This window comes from Acomys russatus, chromosome 18 (genome assembly GCF_903995435.1).
Source record: "Acomys russatus chromosome 18, mAcoRus1.1, whole genome shotgun sequence".
Taxonomy (NCBI): Eukaryota; Metazoa; Chordata; class Mammalia; order Rodentia; family Muridae; genus Acomys; species Acomys russatus.
In genome coordinates, this window is record NC_067154.1 from 10,731,332 (window position 1) to 10,747,374 (window position 16,043).

At 48.5% G+C, this 16,043-nt stretch overlaps 1 protein-coding gene across 1 annotated transcript in view; it reads right to left on the reverse strand.

Moving 5' to 3' along the window:
- Nucleotides 1-14,440, reverse strand: part of Dock5 (dedicator of cytokinesis 5) — a 186,693-nt gene extending 172,253 nt beyond the window's left edge. The window contains 1 exon segment of the mRNA XM_051160588.1: nt 14,239-14,440. Coding sequence (XP_051016545.1) covers nt 14,239-14,281 — 43 coding nt within the window. The 5' untranslated portion in view covers nt 14,282-14,440.
- Nucleotides 14,441-16,043: the final 1,603 nt, after the last annotated feature.

The following is a 16,043-nucleotide window of genomic DNA, read 5'->3' on the forward strand; positions in this document are numbered from 1 at the left end:
ACGTTGTCCTCTGACCGCCACGTGTGCCATGGCAAGAGTACGCATACACAAAAACATATGCACATACATGCACACGAGATAAAAAAAAACGTAAAACAGCAACACAGCCTCCCCTTCTGTTGCTGAGATCCGATCTCCTCTCCCCTTAGGAACCAACTGTGCACAATTTCTCTTCATTGTTTTGGCAAGGAAGAACATGCGTAAGTAAGAGATTATACAGTTTCTTTTCCTTTTATATCCAGTGCCCAAAAATGCGTCTGACACATAGCAGGTACGGCAGAAGTACTTGCTTAATGAATACAATCAACACTCTGCACAGTGTATCCAGCTAGCTCTTACTCGTGTATGTCCCAGAAAAGCCCACAACAATACATTCATTCGACTCAAGTGCCTTGTTCTTTTTTCTTAAAAGGGCAGTTAGGTTTGATATGTGTGCAGAAAAGGACATCTAACATATATGCATATTCCCACTTAATTTTCCCACAGTGCAGAGCACACGAGCAATATGCCCTCGGCTTGATAGCCTCTGCATGCTAGGCCGTCTGTATCCAACACCATCCACTGCTGTGCCTGACTGCCTTTAAATGGCTACATACTTTCCTATCATGTGTACCTGTCATAAATGATGGAGCCCAGCCTCACTCATGTGACACTTTCTTTTCCAAGTTGCCATTATAAATAAGTTAACAAATAACCTGACTTTCTCATCACTCCCCACCTATCAATAAGATAAACTCTTTGAAATGGAGTTGGAGAGTCAAAGGCTATGTGCGTTTTCAGATTTTAGTCATTCCTTGCTGGAACCCATGTCAGCAACTTGACTGTTAAAACCATTATGACTCCAAATTATAGTCAGCAGATAAACTACATTCTCATCCCAATACCATCTCCCCAGTACTTTGCATCCTTGGCAAAGTATGTAGCCATGGAGTTCACAGAATCTACCTCTGAACCCTGCAAGCTGGAAAGGAAAAACTTATCATAAGCCATGCCGTCAGGGTTTGACAAGCAGGTCACTCGCCATGGCACAGAGCAAGAGCAATGCGTCGTTCACGCCTGCTCTGAAGGAAGCTAAGGCCCTGAAGCTCAGCCTCTGAATCCAGGTAGACAAATGCTTCAAGAAAAACTGGATCCGGAAGAACAGCATTGACACCCGCATGACACCGCATCTCTTCACCCAGTGTTAAGCCACCCATTCCGCACCAGAGACAACAGAACAGGAGAAACCTATTCGTGAAAGAATGAGATGCCAGGCTCGCACTTGAAGGCTCCAGGGCGTGGCATCCTCATTTTTGCACAAATCCGTTTCTAACAAAACTACCCTTTTCCAACTTCCACGCCACTCTCCTGATCCTCCATTAATAATATGCCCTCCACTCGTCCCTTGGTGCTTTGGCAAACACAGTGACAGCAGTTCTCAAGCCTACCTGTGATGTAAGAAGCAGCCCTGCGTATTAATTTTGCAATGGAAACCATGTCACCATCGTTGTGCGGTGGACCATAGACCCAGGACCCCACGGCCGACTCTAGCTACATGTGAGACGTCTGTGGCCAAATCGTGGACGGCATGGTCATCCACTTTGCAGGCTCAGAAACACTTCCTTCTACAAACTCTGAAACAGGAAGCTATTTTAGCAGTACCTCCCTGTTTCCATAGGAAGCAAACGTTAGAGGTAGGAAGGTAGTAGGGCTTCATTTAGCTATGGATGTCTTAAATGTCTGCAGTGTTGGGTAGAACACAGAATTTCACACGTGTAAGACAAATGTTCTACCACTGAGCCACAACCCCAATTCCTGGGTCTTCCAATTGTTTCGTTTGTTCCTTGAAGCAGGGTCTCATGTGGCCCAAGCTGGCCTCAAACTCAACATGTAGCTGTGGCTGGCTTTGAACTTTTGATTCTCTGGCTTCTGTCTTATGTGTGTCATCACACCTGGCCTCTGGATCTTACTGATAACAAAAATTTTACCTGGAAAACAATCAAAGAAGAACAGGCATGTTCTTCTTGGGATGCAGATGTGATAAAGTTTGCTCTCTCCTTGACTATAAAAAAAAAACATAGCTGGGGAACCAGTTCAAACAAGCCCTCACCCCAAGGCTCAAGGATCTCTGTGGCAGAGGAAGCAGAAAGAATGTAAGAGCCAAAGGAGAGGAGTGACGGCAAGAGCCAAAGATACGTAAATGCGTTGAGTGTTCTCCAGACACAACAGGACGTGTGCACATACGAACTCACAGAGCTGGGGACAGCACGTACAAAGGGGCAGGGGGAGGGGATGGTAGATGTGTGACCTCACCAGTGGCTGAGGAGCTGTTAGCATTCGGTAGCTACCAGGCAGAGGGGCAGAGTAAGAGTCAAGTTTTGTTTAATGTGACCCCTGGAAGGCTGACCCCATGTCAGGGCAGGCCTCAACCTCGAGGCTAGCAGGGCAATACAGACAGACTCCAAGAAAAGAAAAGTAGCCTGAAAGTCCATGGGAAGAGGTGGGATGGTTGAGAAGCAGTAAGGAGAAGGGTTGGGGGGAGTGAATATGTTCAAAAACACACTAATTTTTAAATTTTTAATATTTAATATAGATGAAAGTCAGCTACAGTCAGTGTGACTCTGGATGAGTCCCTTGTGCCTCTGGATTTACTTTCTTCTCTACTGTGATGGTGTCGCCCAAGAAGTGGCCCAGCCAGAATCCAGTTCTTAGGACTTTATGTCCCATTCCCACAGGGGGGGCAGCACGGTGAGGTTTTATAACACCCTTAGGACTTGTTTTCCCAGCTGGTCTCTTGCAGGAACGCCGGATGTCTTAGCTACTTAGCTACCACTGTGAAAAGGCACCATGACCAAGGCAACTAATAGAGATACAGTTTATTTGGCTCACAGTTCCATGATGGCAGAGCAGAGGCATGAGGGGGGGGGGGGGAACTGAAGCTGAGAGCAGATCTTGAACCTCAGGTAGGAAGTAGAGAGAGCAAACTGGGGTTTGTGACAAAGCTTTGAAGCCTCAAAGCCCACTCCCAGTGATGCCCTTACCCCACCAAGGCCATCCCTTCCAAGCCTACCCAAACTCCCTGCCAACTGAGGACCAAGTATTCAAAAGTCCAAGACTGTGGAGAAAATCTTCATTCACTCTCTCCCTCCCCCCTTCCTCCCTCTCCCTCTCTCCCTCTCTCTCTCTCTCTCTCTCTCCTCTCTCCCTCTCCCTCTCTCTCTCTCTCTTTCTCTCTCTCTCTCTCTCTGTCTCTCTCTCTTTGTTTTCTGAGACAGGGTTTTTTTCTTTGTGGCCCTGGAACTCACTCTGTAGACCAGGCTGGCCTTAAACAGAGTTGACATTACCCACTCAACCCACCACACCTGGGATATGAGGGCCAAACCTACCACAGGATATGCCCTTGCTCATCTTCACGGAATCACAAACAACCTGGTTTCCAGAGAATTCATCTCTGCTGCAATCTCCTCCCTTCACACTGCCTGCAAGGACAGAGAGCCTGGGATCCTCAGAGGAGGTGACCCAGAAGTCCACCTCCCCCCCCCTGCCCCCGATGTGGACAGTTAAAGAGCTGGAAATGGAGGCCCAACCAGCAAAAGGTGGATGGCAATTCTGACACCATTTGAACAACAGGGAGGAGCTGTATGAAGGCTCCAAGTGCAGAGACACAAAGCCCACTTGTCTCTTGCGGGGATCGTGGCTGCCAGCAATTCAGTCACTGGATGGGGCCTGTCAGCCTGGGCTCAGGGAAGGACACTGGGCATCACTTGGAAAAACACAATGAATTCATGCACTGACCGGCTGCTTCCTCATCCCCATTTCTGCCTCCGAACAACCTCACCAAAGCACTCCTTGAGGCTTCCTAGCAAACCCATGAATTCCAAGGCAAGTTGGGCTTATTATAAACCAAGGTTAAAGCATCCCTACAGAACGCTCCGCATCCTTTAATGCACACAGGGAAGCAGCACAGCAGCACACTGTAGGTAGTTTTACCTCTGTGGTGAGGGGTAAAGTACATTTCCCTCCATTGGGGAGAAACTGGGTTGTTTTTTTCTGAGCCAACAGAAACTTAAGTCTTATGTTGAGTAGCCCAGGCTGGTCTCTGAGTAAGGGCAAGCCCTCTGCTTCAGCCTCTTGAGTGATGAGATTACAGGTGTGTATCTGCACATCCAAGCCTCCGTTGAAATACTAAGTACTACATGACCTCAGAAATTCATTAAAAGTAATTCCTAAGTACTGGATCACACTTTTATCTACCTACCTACCTACCTATCACCTTTCTTTCTTTCTTTCTTTCTTCACACAGGATTTCTCTATGTAGTCCAGGATGGTCTTGAACGCATGATCTTCCTGCCTCTGCCTCCCCAGTGCTACCCATGTCCAGTTTTTTTTTTTTTTTCATTCTTTGAACATACTAAAAACCCTTTATAAAGGCTATGGTTATTGTGCTATTACATTGAGTATTTCCGGAAATAAGCTAATAATTGGAAAATGTTTGCCTTATAAGAAAATTTGATATTAAGAGACTGAATTTCATACCCTCAACCCCTCTGGTTTGTCTCTCAAAATTCACCATGGGAAACAACAAGTTCATTTCAAATTACAGCTACTATGGAGGCAGTATCACACTTAGGACCAGAACAGAAATTCTGGTAAGTTTTTGAGGGCGAGGTCCTCATCCTATCCCCAAGGCTGACCTTGACTTCGCCATCCCCCTGCCTCAGCCCTCCCACTGCCAACAAGCTACGAGATGCCACTTGCCAGTGGCTGTTTTCTTCGTCTTATTGCTTCAATCTCTTGCCCTTCCTCTGAAGCTATGCATTGATAGTGTCTAGATTCGGATAGGAGAGCAACGCAGCTCCTTTTGTGTTGCCAGCGGCAAAGGGTTTGCCACATCTCCTCTCTTCCCATGGACCACACCTTCTTTCTCTCCCAACTCCTGCTCAGCGCAGCACCCATGCGGCGACTCAGACCTGCCCCCCACGTCTACTCAATGTCACCAGCTGCTTCTTTCCCTTTAGCCAATCCAGCCATGTATCTCCATACATAATGAGAAAATTCTCCATTTCTTCCCTGTTTGATAAATGCAATACAGATGATTTCAGTTCCTCTCCTACAATGGTGTTCACGGAATCCCGTGATTTCGGAGCTCATTAGCTCTCCTTCCTCTATTGCTCAGATGACCCTTTCCCTACTGCCGTGTATCTCATGGGAAGTGTGCGAATGCATGTTCTCTGAGGACAGGGGAGGACAGGCAGAGGTTTCTCCACATTCCCTGGGTGCTAACTGTAGGCCAGGAAGCATTCCTGGGACTGGGGGATGCTGCTAACAATTCGAAAGCTGCTGACTGACCTCATACCTTCTTCACATTTCAGTGTGTGTCCAGACGGTAAATCTCAACAAACTTGAAAATGGAGAATTTCCTCATTATTTACGGAGGTACATGGCTGGATTGGCAAAATGGGAAGACGAAAGTGGCAACGTGCAGGGATGTGAGCAAGGGTGGTAGTGCTTCCGAAGGGACTGGGTTATCTTTTTCTTTTTAACATCCAGGAAGCACATTCCAGAAGAGGGAGGTACGAGTGCCAAGGCCCTGAGTCAAACCAAGCTTGCAGAGTTCAAAAAAACAGAAATGATGCCAGCAAGGCTGGAGCGAGTAGAAAGAACACGGATCTCAAAGCACAGGGCTTGTTGAGCTACGACCAAGAAGTATCACCAGCCACACCTAGAAAGCATGGAGGGCTTACGGAGGGAGGAGACGTGTTAAGAGTTTTGTCTTTCAAAGGTCCTAGCTGTGTAAGGACTAGAGAGGGGAGAGAGCAAGGAGTTAGAAGGCCACCAAGCAGGCAGAATTCTAGAGAAAAGGGAAACGGCAAGCATATCAGGAAGTAGTGGTCTGAGAACAAACTATGGAGGAAGGACAAAAGTTGGTGTTTGATCTGAGCCTAGCATAGAGATGAGAGAACTGGGAGAGGTGCTGGGATGGGGTTTGGCGTGGTCAGCAGGGAATGTCTATCCCTACCCCATAGCCTAGGGGAGCCGCCTGCTGTTAGCGGGACACAGGATGTGGGGGTGCCAGGAAGAGGCCTGCAGGGGTTCCCATTCTGGGGGAACTTAGACGCGTGTGAAAGGAGATAGAATGAGATCATCAGTATCCGGCAGGCGAAGGGGCCACAGAAGCCTGCCTGGGGGTGCCCAACACTTAAGAGAGCTGCCGAAGCCAGAGGACAAGGAGGGCTGAAAGTAGGGACATGCAAGAAAAATCAAGAAGGATGGGATGACAAAAATGGACAAGAAAAACCCTCCGGGGCATCACCTGCTCAGAGATTTCCTGGTATGCAGAAGGTTCAAGTCCCAACACTGCATGATGGTGGGTGCCTGTGATCTCAGCATTCAAGGCGCAGTAGCGAATTTTAAGATCATCCTCGGCCATATAGTGTTTCATTCAAGTTAGCCTGCTTTACATGAGACCCTGTCTCAGAATGGGAGTGGGGCGCGGAGGAGGTGTTAAATCTGTCATAACAAAACAGAACAAAAAACCACAGGGGAATGGCGTGATGCCTAGCTCCAACTCTCTCGACCTCACTACAGCTGATCTGCAGCAGCCAACCTCTCTCCATCAGCAGTCAGTGGGGACGCCCCTATCAATCATGCCAGTGCTGCCACAACCACTCAGAGTGGTGACAACGCGCGTGTCCAAGTCTCAAGTGAAACCAAACAGGCGGACACACACTCTGCCTTCTGTCAAGGATGCACTCCAAAAACCCTCAGTAGCTCCCTGAAGCTTCACACGGTAGCACACCCCACACACACTACCCTTTTCCTGTGCGTACAGAGTTAAGATAAAGCTGCACTTATAAGTTAGGCACAGTAATAAAACAGAACCGTCGTAACCATATACTTGGGCAAAACCGCCGGGACTCTTGGACTTTGGGGCCATTAAGAAGCAAAATAAAGGTCACAGAAACACAGCACGGCCATACCCCAGGGTCAATGGCTCCTAGGTGACTAACGGGTGAGTGTTGTATACTGCATGAACACTGCAGACAAAGGGATGCTGAGTGTCCTGGGGGACAGGTAATGATGGAGAGTGGGGAGTCACCGTGCTCAGAACAGCGCGATATATAAATATATATATATATATATAAAGATGTATGACTTCCTTGCTTTGTAATTTTCCACTTACTATGCTTATGATCACAGATAACCCAGGCTATGGAGAGGAATCTGTGGGAGGACTGCTCTATTCATGAATTTAGTGTTTGCTGCAGCATTACAGAGCACAGCTACCACAAATAAGGAGACCGAAAAAGACGTCAAAGTGAAAGGCTCAGCCTGGCACCAGCCTCCCCCTCTTTAGTAAGAAGCAGGCAATGGTGTCCAGCCAGAATCGCACTCTGCCACTTTACTTCCATTCCCTATTTCTGCAATTGCCTCTTTATATGGCAAACAATAAGAAGAAGGAACATATCTGTCAATGACTATGTAAGTTTAAAAAAAAAAAAGGAAGGAAGGAAGAAAGAAAGAAAGAAAGAAAAGAAAAGAAAAGAAAAGAAAAAATGAAAAAAAGCCAGGCAATAAAAGAAAATATCACATTTTTTACAATGTGATGAGTCGGGTGTGGTGGCTCACACCTGTATAATCCCAGCACTCAAGAGGGAGAGGCAGGCAGATCACTGTGAGTTCGAGGCCAGCCTGGTCTAAAAAGCGAGTCCAGGACAGCCAAGGCTACACAGAGAAACCCTGTCTCAAAAAAACAAAACCAAACAAACAAACAAAAAAGAAACACAAAAACAAACAAAAAAAATGTGATGACAGGCCGGGTATGTGTGTGACACTAGCCATCAAGGTGTCTCACAGTCAGTCATCTCCAACGTGACAAGAATCAGGTGGCATAAACAGCTGGAGCCTGGAAGAGGAAATACGGAGTAAGGAAGTTCGGTTTGGGGGTGGACTGTGGGGACTTAGACCCACCAGCCTGTTCTCTTCCTCTGGAAAAGGCAGCAGATTCTCACAGCTCTGCTCAGGCAGGCAGCCAGTTACGTGATGCCCAAAGCGAGAGAGCTGTGCTGGCTCAGAGCATTTTAAAAATTAGAAGTCCTTCAAAAAAAGAGCTCTCATCTGTGTGGGTAACCTCTATGGCTATTCACATCAGAAATCTAAAGTGACATATTTTTAAAACACATTTAAAATCAGTGTATGGAGCCCAAAATGTAGCAACATCAATACATATTCTTTTAGGAACAAAATGTTCCCTTTTAAACAAAAACACTTGGAAGTATGCATTTGACATATTTATGGAACTTTAGTTTTTTGTTTTTTGTTTTTTGTTTTTTTGTTTTTTAAGTTTATGTGTAGAGTGTTGGTCTGCATGTACGTGTGTGCATCACAAGTATGTCCGGTGCCCGTGGCAGGCAGAAGCCAGCCTCAGACCTGCTAGAACTGGAGTTGCAAATGGCTGTGACTACAATTGTGTGATGTTTAACATGGTCACAGGCAGTCCCATGGCTGGTAAGCGGTAATGCTGTCAGCAAGTGTTACTATTGTGTATCTCAGATGGTTCTTCAACTACTCAACTGTGGGAGCCTCAGGCAAGGACTCACTCTAAATTCAAACCCAGAATACTGGCAGATGAGAAGAGAGAGAGTCCCCGGCACTCAACACTGACTTCAACTGGGGATAGGCCATAAGCCATGGCTGGGTTAGCGGGACTTGCCGCATGCCACCAACAGGCACTTTCCGATCCTACCCGGCAGTTACCGACATATACACAGATCACACACACTCATCAACAAGCCAAAATTATTGAAACTGTCATGGCTACACTGTTATTTAATATATTGATTAAAGGATAAGGTATCAAAAGAGAGAGAGAGAGAGAGAGAGAGAGAGAGAAATAAACTGACAAGCATTTCAGTACAACGAGTCTCATTTTCGGTCCTCTGTCCTCACAAGTGTCACCTGTGGATGAGGAGGTCTGGGGGCTTCACCAGATTGCCAGAGAGTTTCATGTGACCCTGAAGTCAAGAAGCCCTGGAAGGAAGCAATTCAGTTTCCCTCTCCTTGAAAGGAGCTGAAGACCCTGGGGGTGGAACTCAGCTGACAAGAGTGCTCTCTGGGCACACACAAACCCCTGGGTTGAGTCCCCAGTAACGTGTATCGGCTGAAGTTACATGCAGACAATCCTGGCACTTGGGCTGGAGAGTTCAAGGTTAGAGCGGGCTGCAGGAGACACATCTCAAAAAAGGAACCTGGACCTGATATGGTGGCATACACCTATAATCCTAACATTCAGCGATTTATCTTAAATTTTAAGCATGGGAAGGGAGGGTGCCTGGAAAAGGAGCTCAGGGATTAAAGGGATGCATAATTCTTACAGAAGACCAGAGCTCAGTTCCCAGCACCCACATCAGGTGGCTCCCAATGTAACTCCAGTTTCCAGGGGATGCAAAAACTCTGACTCCCATGAGCACCTGCACTCATGCATATACCCCCCCCCAACACATGTAAACATGAGGGCAAATAATAAGGGCATACTCTTCACACTGGCCCCTGTGAAATGCCCTCCCTGATGTCACACTCGAGCCTGAGGGATACTGTGCCCATGGTGACGGAGGGCTGGCATGAGCAGAGGAGAGGCTGAAAGCACCAGGAAGAGCCAGAGTATGGCTTAGCTCTTAAATCAGCGCTCGCTCGAGGATGTGCTCAACAAAGCCCAGTGCTTGTGGCTAACTGGGGCAAGCACAGCTAAACTGCTGGAGGGCGAACTGTGAAAGCCAGTGTTTCCCCTCCAAAGGTTTTCAATGACACTATAGCTATAGATACCGGAAATCCCAACATGCACCAGTGAACTGCTTTGCAAACAGGCCACAAAGAATATAATCTTTGTTCATGACATAAATGCCTTGGGCAGAAGCTAACTTACAAACATGCTTTAAGCTGAGAGTCATGATGTATGCTAGTTAATTCTAGCACTCCAGGGGCTGAGGCAGGAGGATGGAGAGTCCCAAGACTGCCTGGGTACAGTAGGGAGACCCTGACTCAGTTGAGAATGATTGATTGAAAATGTAAAGTGGCAAGCATATTTATCACGAATAGGTGCTTAAAACTCAAATATTAGCATTTGACATCTCTATACACTTAAACAGCAAAAAAAAAAAAAAAAAAAAAAAAAAAGTACCAGGTCTTGTTCTATAGATCTGTAAGTTCAGTTGCTCAGGAGGTTGAGGCAAGAAGATTCCAAGTTCAAGGCCTGTCTGGGCTACTAAAGGGAAGTTCAAGGCTGGTCTGGACAAACTAGCAAAACTCAATAATGAAAACTAAGGAGGTCTGGGAAAACAGATCAGCGGCAGAACACCCACGTAGCATTCACAAGGTCCTACATTCAGTCACCAGTACTGCAAATAAGGAAAATAAAAAAAGAAGTGAAGGGAAACACAAAGTTGCCTGGATTGCGAGAATAATACTTATTCCTAAGTACTTAGCATTCAAATCTAAGCACCTCATTCTGGAGTACTAATGTTGAGTACTAAAGTACTTACTCTAAAGAATTAAGTCTGTCAGTCTCCTTCCTGGATAGCACAGATGTACACAACGACCATTTAGATTCACTTAATGCCAGAGGCTGAACTGGTGTTGTTCGTGGTACTAAGGACTCCCAGACATTTTTCAGTCCCTACTGAAAAAACAACCAAGAGGAACCAGACAGAGGAGGAAACAGTAGGAACCGCACCGTTACCTTCCCCAAGCACAACTCAAGTGCAGATCACAGTTACACCCTCACAGCAAACATACGGTGAGTAACAACCTGCTCTGCTGTTGTGGGTCACCAAAAGCCTCAAGATGGCTACCTGAGAGCTTCCTTTATCATCGGCCCTCAGAAGTGACAGCATCCCAGGGCAATGAGCCACATCAGTACGCCCCATGATATCCCAATGCTTCCTTACTGCCTCAGCAAAATACTGGGACCCCATATTGGGACAAACGGGATGCCACCGTTTAACTGGAAGAAAACTGCATTAGAGCTCTAGAAAAGTTCCCCGTTAGCCTGCTTCACCAGGGCACCCCAGCATCAAGGCGCACACTGGTGAACACACTTACAGAGCAGACACCTCGCCCAAAGCAGACATGCTCCAAGACCCCGGTGGATCTTGAAACCCTGTGCATACGCTAGATATATACCTACAATAGTTCAATTTATAAACTAGGCACTGTAAGAAAGGAAAAATAGCCAGCAATAAAATAGATTGGAATAAGATACGAAAATGTTAAGTTACATGAATGTGTTCTCTCTCTCTCTCTCTCTCTCTCTCTCTCTCTCTCTCTCTCTCTCTCTCTCATATCCCATTTCATATTTGGGCCTTGGTTAACTATTGATAACTGTAGCTGCAGAAAATGAGGCTGTAAGGAGGACATGATTGGCAGAAATCAAAACAAAACAAAACAAAAACTATAACCTTCATTTGCCAGAATTCTTCCCCTGGGAAGACATAAACAAACAAAACATCTACGTCTTCTTTATAGGGTACCAATGACAAACCAAAGTATGCTTCCATCAAAATCCAACTTGGGGGAACCAATGAGTTCCCTGGGCTTCCTTGCTGAGCACGAGAAGAGTGGGTGACCCCAAAGCAATCTCAGCATCAGGAAGTCTCACCCCAGCATGGATGACGGACTCCCCCCTTTCAGTTACCCTTGTACCCTATACTATATATGTGCAATTAGGGCAGGATTAATACAACTAGTCATGCGGGGCGTGGTGCTGTATGCCTTTAATCCCAGCACTCAGGAGGCAGATTCGAACAGGGCAGTTTGAGGCCAGCCTGGTCTACAAAGTGAGTTTCCAGGGCAGCCAAGTCTACAAAGTGAGTTTCCGGGGCAGCCAGGGCCACACAGAGAAGCCCTGTTTCAAAAAGCAACTAGCCAGAGGGAGGGGCTGGGATCTCAGAAGAGAAACCAATGACTGCCCCCCAACCCCTCCTACATTAACAGTCAATAAAGTTGACCTGGCGTGCAGTTCCAGATGTTCTACGGAAGAGACTAGTAGTCTACCACATCTGGAGGTGGAGAGAGGGGAGGCTAAGGCAACAAAGTAAGGGATGGCACAAGGGAGAGAGGTTGCAGTGGAGATCTGCAAAGGTAAAGGAAGGAAGCAGTAGGCAGAGCTGAACTCCAGAGGCAAACGCTAAGGTGGGCTGCAGGGTGGGGCAGGTGCTGAGGGTGGGGGCGCAGGGACATGAGAGTGAGGTCCCACGGATCCACAGAGCTGAGTGGACTGTCTACAGTGAGCTCCGCACAGCTTGGGCAGCGAGGGGAAAGGTCTGCACTGAAGGAACGCTGAAAGCTGGGCCCCTCCAGGCTCTCCTGCAGCCAGGGAAGGCTTCCAAAACCCAAGAGCACAGATACCCAGTGAACACTCGGCCCCGCCAAGCCCCCCAACCCCACCTCACCCCACCTCACCTCCCACTTCAGCGCTTTATTCTGTGTCTTAACATCGACGCAGCTGTGAAGTAAATGTCCCAGATTGCACCCTGGAACCACTTTGCTAAGACCTGCCCCCTAGAAGAAACAAGGACTTTCAGTAGCCAAAAGCCGGACTCCAGAACACGGGGAAATACCGGAAACATTCCTACACCTATGCCTATGGCAATATACAGCACACCATTGGAAACATACTTGTCGGGAGCAACTTCCAACCTGGGTTAGAAATGAGCCCTTTGGTAATTAGGGTTTGGTTACTGCTAAACATACTTGAATTCATTAATTAGTATGCTACACTGCTCAAATAAATTAATTTCCTCCTTTGGTACAGAAAAAGGAATCCAGGGCTTTGGACATGGCTATGTGATTGACACACCCAACCTTTCATCACTTTTAACAGGATTTCATGTACACAGCAGCCAGCTGCTTACTAGCAGGTACCTGGCCAACAGTCCTATCTGAAGTGGGGATGGGGCGACGATGGGGGATGGGGGGGAATAAGTCAAGACCTGGTGATCTGGAGCTTAAGAAATCTCCCCTATCGATGTGACCTAGCCATGTGGAGGAGTAAAATTTCTATAAGTAACGCCAAATTTAAAAACTTTTGGGAGTCAGCACTCAGGAGGCAGAGGTAAGCTATCCCTGTGAGTTCGAGGCCAGCTTGGTGATAACACAGAGAAATCCTGTCTCCAAAAAAATCAAAACTAAGAAACAAAAATAAAAACAATTCTGGGGTAATATATACATAGATACATATTTACCAACGTATATATGCAGGCTTTCCACATGCCTCAAATTACTAATACGCTAAAGATGGAAGAGGGAAACGTGAGTCACGGTTACAGAAGCACATAGGACTTCGTGTCTGAAAGGAGTGTAGATGCCACAACAGAGTAATTACTTCAGGCAAGTGTTCCTGCAGGCTCGCGAGGGGAGAAAAGGAGAGTGCTGAAAGGAATAAAGAATTACATTTCAAATGTGCCCAAGTGAATGAACCTGAGAGAAAAGTGATAAAATTCTTGCACGACACACTTGTTTATTCTAGAGGCTTCATTTAAAGTCTGACTGTCAAGGCAAACGTCCGGCTAAAGGTGAGCGCCTCTCCTACCTGACCAGGCTCAATCAAAAGTGAAAGTGGAAAGTTTTTCCACACGGGTCCAACCCCGCAAAGTCACGGTTACGGATCCAAACCAAGAGGCCGGAGTTCAGCAATCGAGGCGCTCTAGGTTACCGCGATCACGAACGCCACGCGCTAGCGCGGGACCTACCCCCTTCTTGCCCCATGGGGAAGCTGTGTCGCGCCTCTCCATCCACGCCAGTTAGGTCGGCTGGGTGTCCTCACACACAGCCTCAGGAGCCCCTTGCCCTCCGTCCCACGCCACACACTTCCTGCTTCTTCCATCACCTCCACTCGCAACTTCGGCTTCCCATTATGTTTGTGACTACGGTCGAGACTGGGAGGGAAGGAAGGGACTTTGGAGCTTCAGAGTGGGCTCTGGGAAAGGACAGGCGCAAAGCGCACCATCCCACGTGCGGCCCTCGCTAGCCACCTACGGCAAAAGGGGACCCGGCGCGCACCCACAGTGTGCGGCACTAGAGTAGGGGTTCGGATAGGGGAATCAGAGTGGCCAAGACTAACAGCACTTTTAGCCTCCAGGGCGGGCTGGACTCACGGGGCTGCAGCAGCGGGACGGGGCAGCCGAATGTGCGCCAGTTCGGCGGGGCCAAAGCCCGTGGACTCGGTGGCGCTTGGGTCAGGGTAGGGAGGGGCAAAGCACTCACCAACCCCATACTTCTGCCTCTTGGTAGGGATCCAACGGGCCATGGCGACGACCTCGCCCCGCGGCGCTAGCGGCTTCAGCCACTGGTGCTCCGAGCGCTGCTGCGCCTGCCGGACTCTTCCGCCATGTTCCGTCAAAACTTGGCCGACTTTGGCGCGCCGGCGTCCCGCCTCGCTCGCGCCCGGGGCCCCCCGCACGCCCTCGCCTGACGCCGGCGGTCACCTGCTGGGGCGGGCGGCCGCGCACCCCGCGCGCCCTCCTCGGCGCCGCCCCGGCTCCTCCCGCTGGCCGCGCCCTCTGCACCCCCACCCCCCCCACCCGGCCGCCCGCCTCCCGCGTCTGCTCCGCCTTGCCCGGCTGGAATCGCAACCCGGAGCTTCCCGCCTGGTCCTCCCTGCGTCGGCTCCGCGATCACCGGAGCTCCCGGGCTGCGCCGCGGCACGCGGAGGAGGAGCTGGTTAGAGTCACTGGTCGTTCCGGACGCTCAGTAAATATTTGTCGAATGAATGAGCGGTGAGCTACCGCCTTCGCCTCCGGGAGCGTTTGCGGAGCCGGAAGCCGTACTTCAACGTCCGCAGGGAACTGGTACAAGGGACACGGGCTCTTCAAAAGTATCCAATGGGGGGAGGGGGGACCTGCATTAGGAAACTGTTGACAAAGCTCTAATCTGGAAAATCCAAACCCAGAGATTTATGTCTCCCCAGTTGCAGCAACTCAAACTTTCACACTGAGAGAAGCCCGCTCCAAGAGGTTTTCTTTCCAACTGCCCCCACCCCCCTTGCCCTGAAGGAACCGTTCTGTAGGGAGGACCCGGGTACATCTATTGCCCTGTCTTTTTCTAGCCTAAGACTGAGGACTCAAAAAGGCGGCTGGGTGTTCAACCGCTCAGAGATGAACGTGGCGCCCTCTGCGGGGAGACGCGACGCGCTTCCCCCCTGCAGAGAGCTCTTGGAGAGACCTCCAGAATGAAGAAGATGCTACCTAGCAGACACCTCACCCTTAGAAGTAAAATTTTTCGGACTAACCAACCAGTTAGCTTCGCCATCTGGGGAAAACAAAAACCTGTTGCAAGAAATTATTTTGTTCTTGGAGTCTGTGGAGGGTTTCTTGCCAGTTTGGAAACTGACAAGAATAGAACATGAAATTAAAACACGCAGTAAAAGACAGTAATGCTTGATTAGAGATGAGTGAACGCTGGTGACTTTTTTGCGAACCACACCTGAATATTTTTTAACCCTAGGGTTCCTCTTCAGAAAGTAAGTTCGGAAGGTTGGAGTCCTGAATGAGATAAATCACCTATTTCGGGGGAGGGGGATAATTTGAGTTTGGTTTTTGTTGTTTGGTTTTGGTTTTGGTTGGTTTGGTTTTTGTTTTTCGAGACAGGCTTTCTCTGTGGAGCCTTGGCTGTCCTGAACTCACTTTGTAGACCAGGTTGGCCTTGAACTCACAGAGATCTTCCTGCCTCTGCCTCCCAGAGTGCTGGGATTGCAGGAGTCACCACCGACCCAAGCTTAATAGGTACCTTTTATCCAAAAAAATTTTTTTATTCACATCCTGGTCATAGCCTCATCCCTCCTCACTTCCCAGCCCCACCCACACTCCCTCCCCCTCATCATACCCCCCCTATTCCTCAGAAAAGGGGAGCTCCCCTTCCCATCCACCCCAGCTCATCAAGTCCTATCAGGACTGTGTCCTCTTCCCCCTGTGGCCTGACAAAGGAAGTAATCAAAAAGCTGGCACATGCTGAGACTCACAGCCAAACATTGGGCAATGCATAGGGAGCCTTGTGGAAAAGTGGGGAAAGGA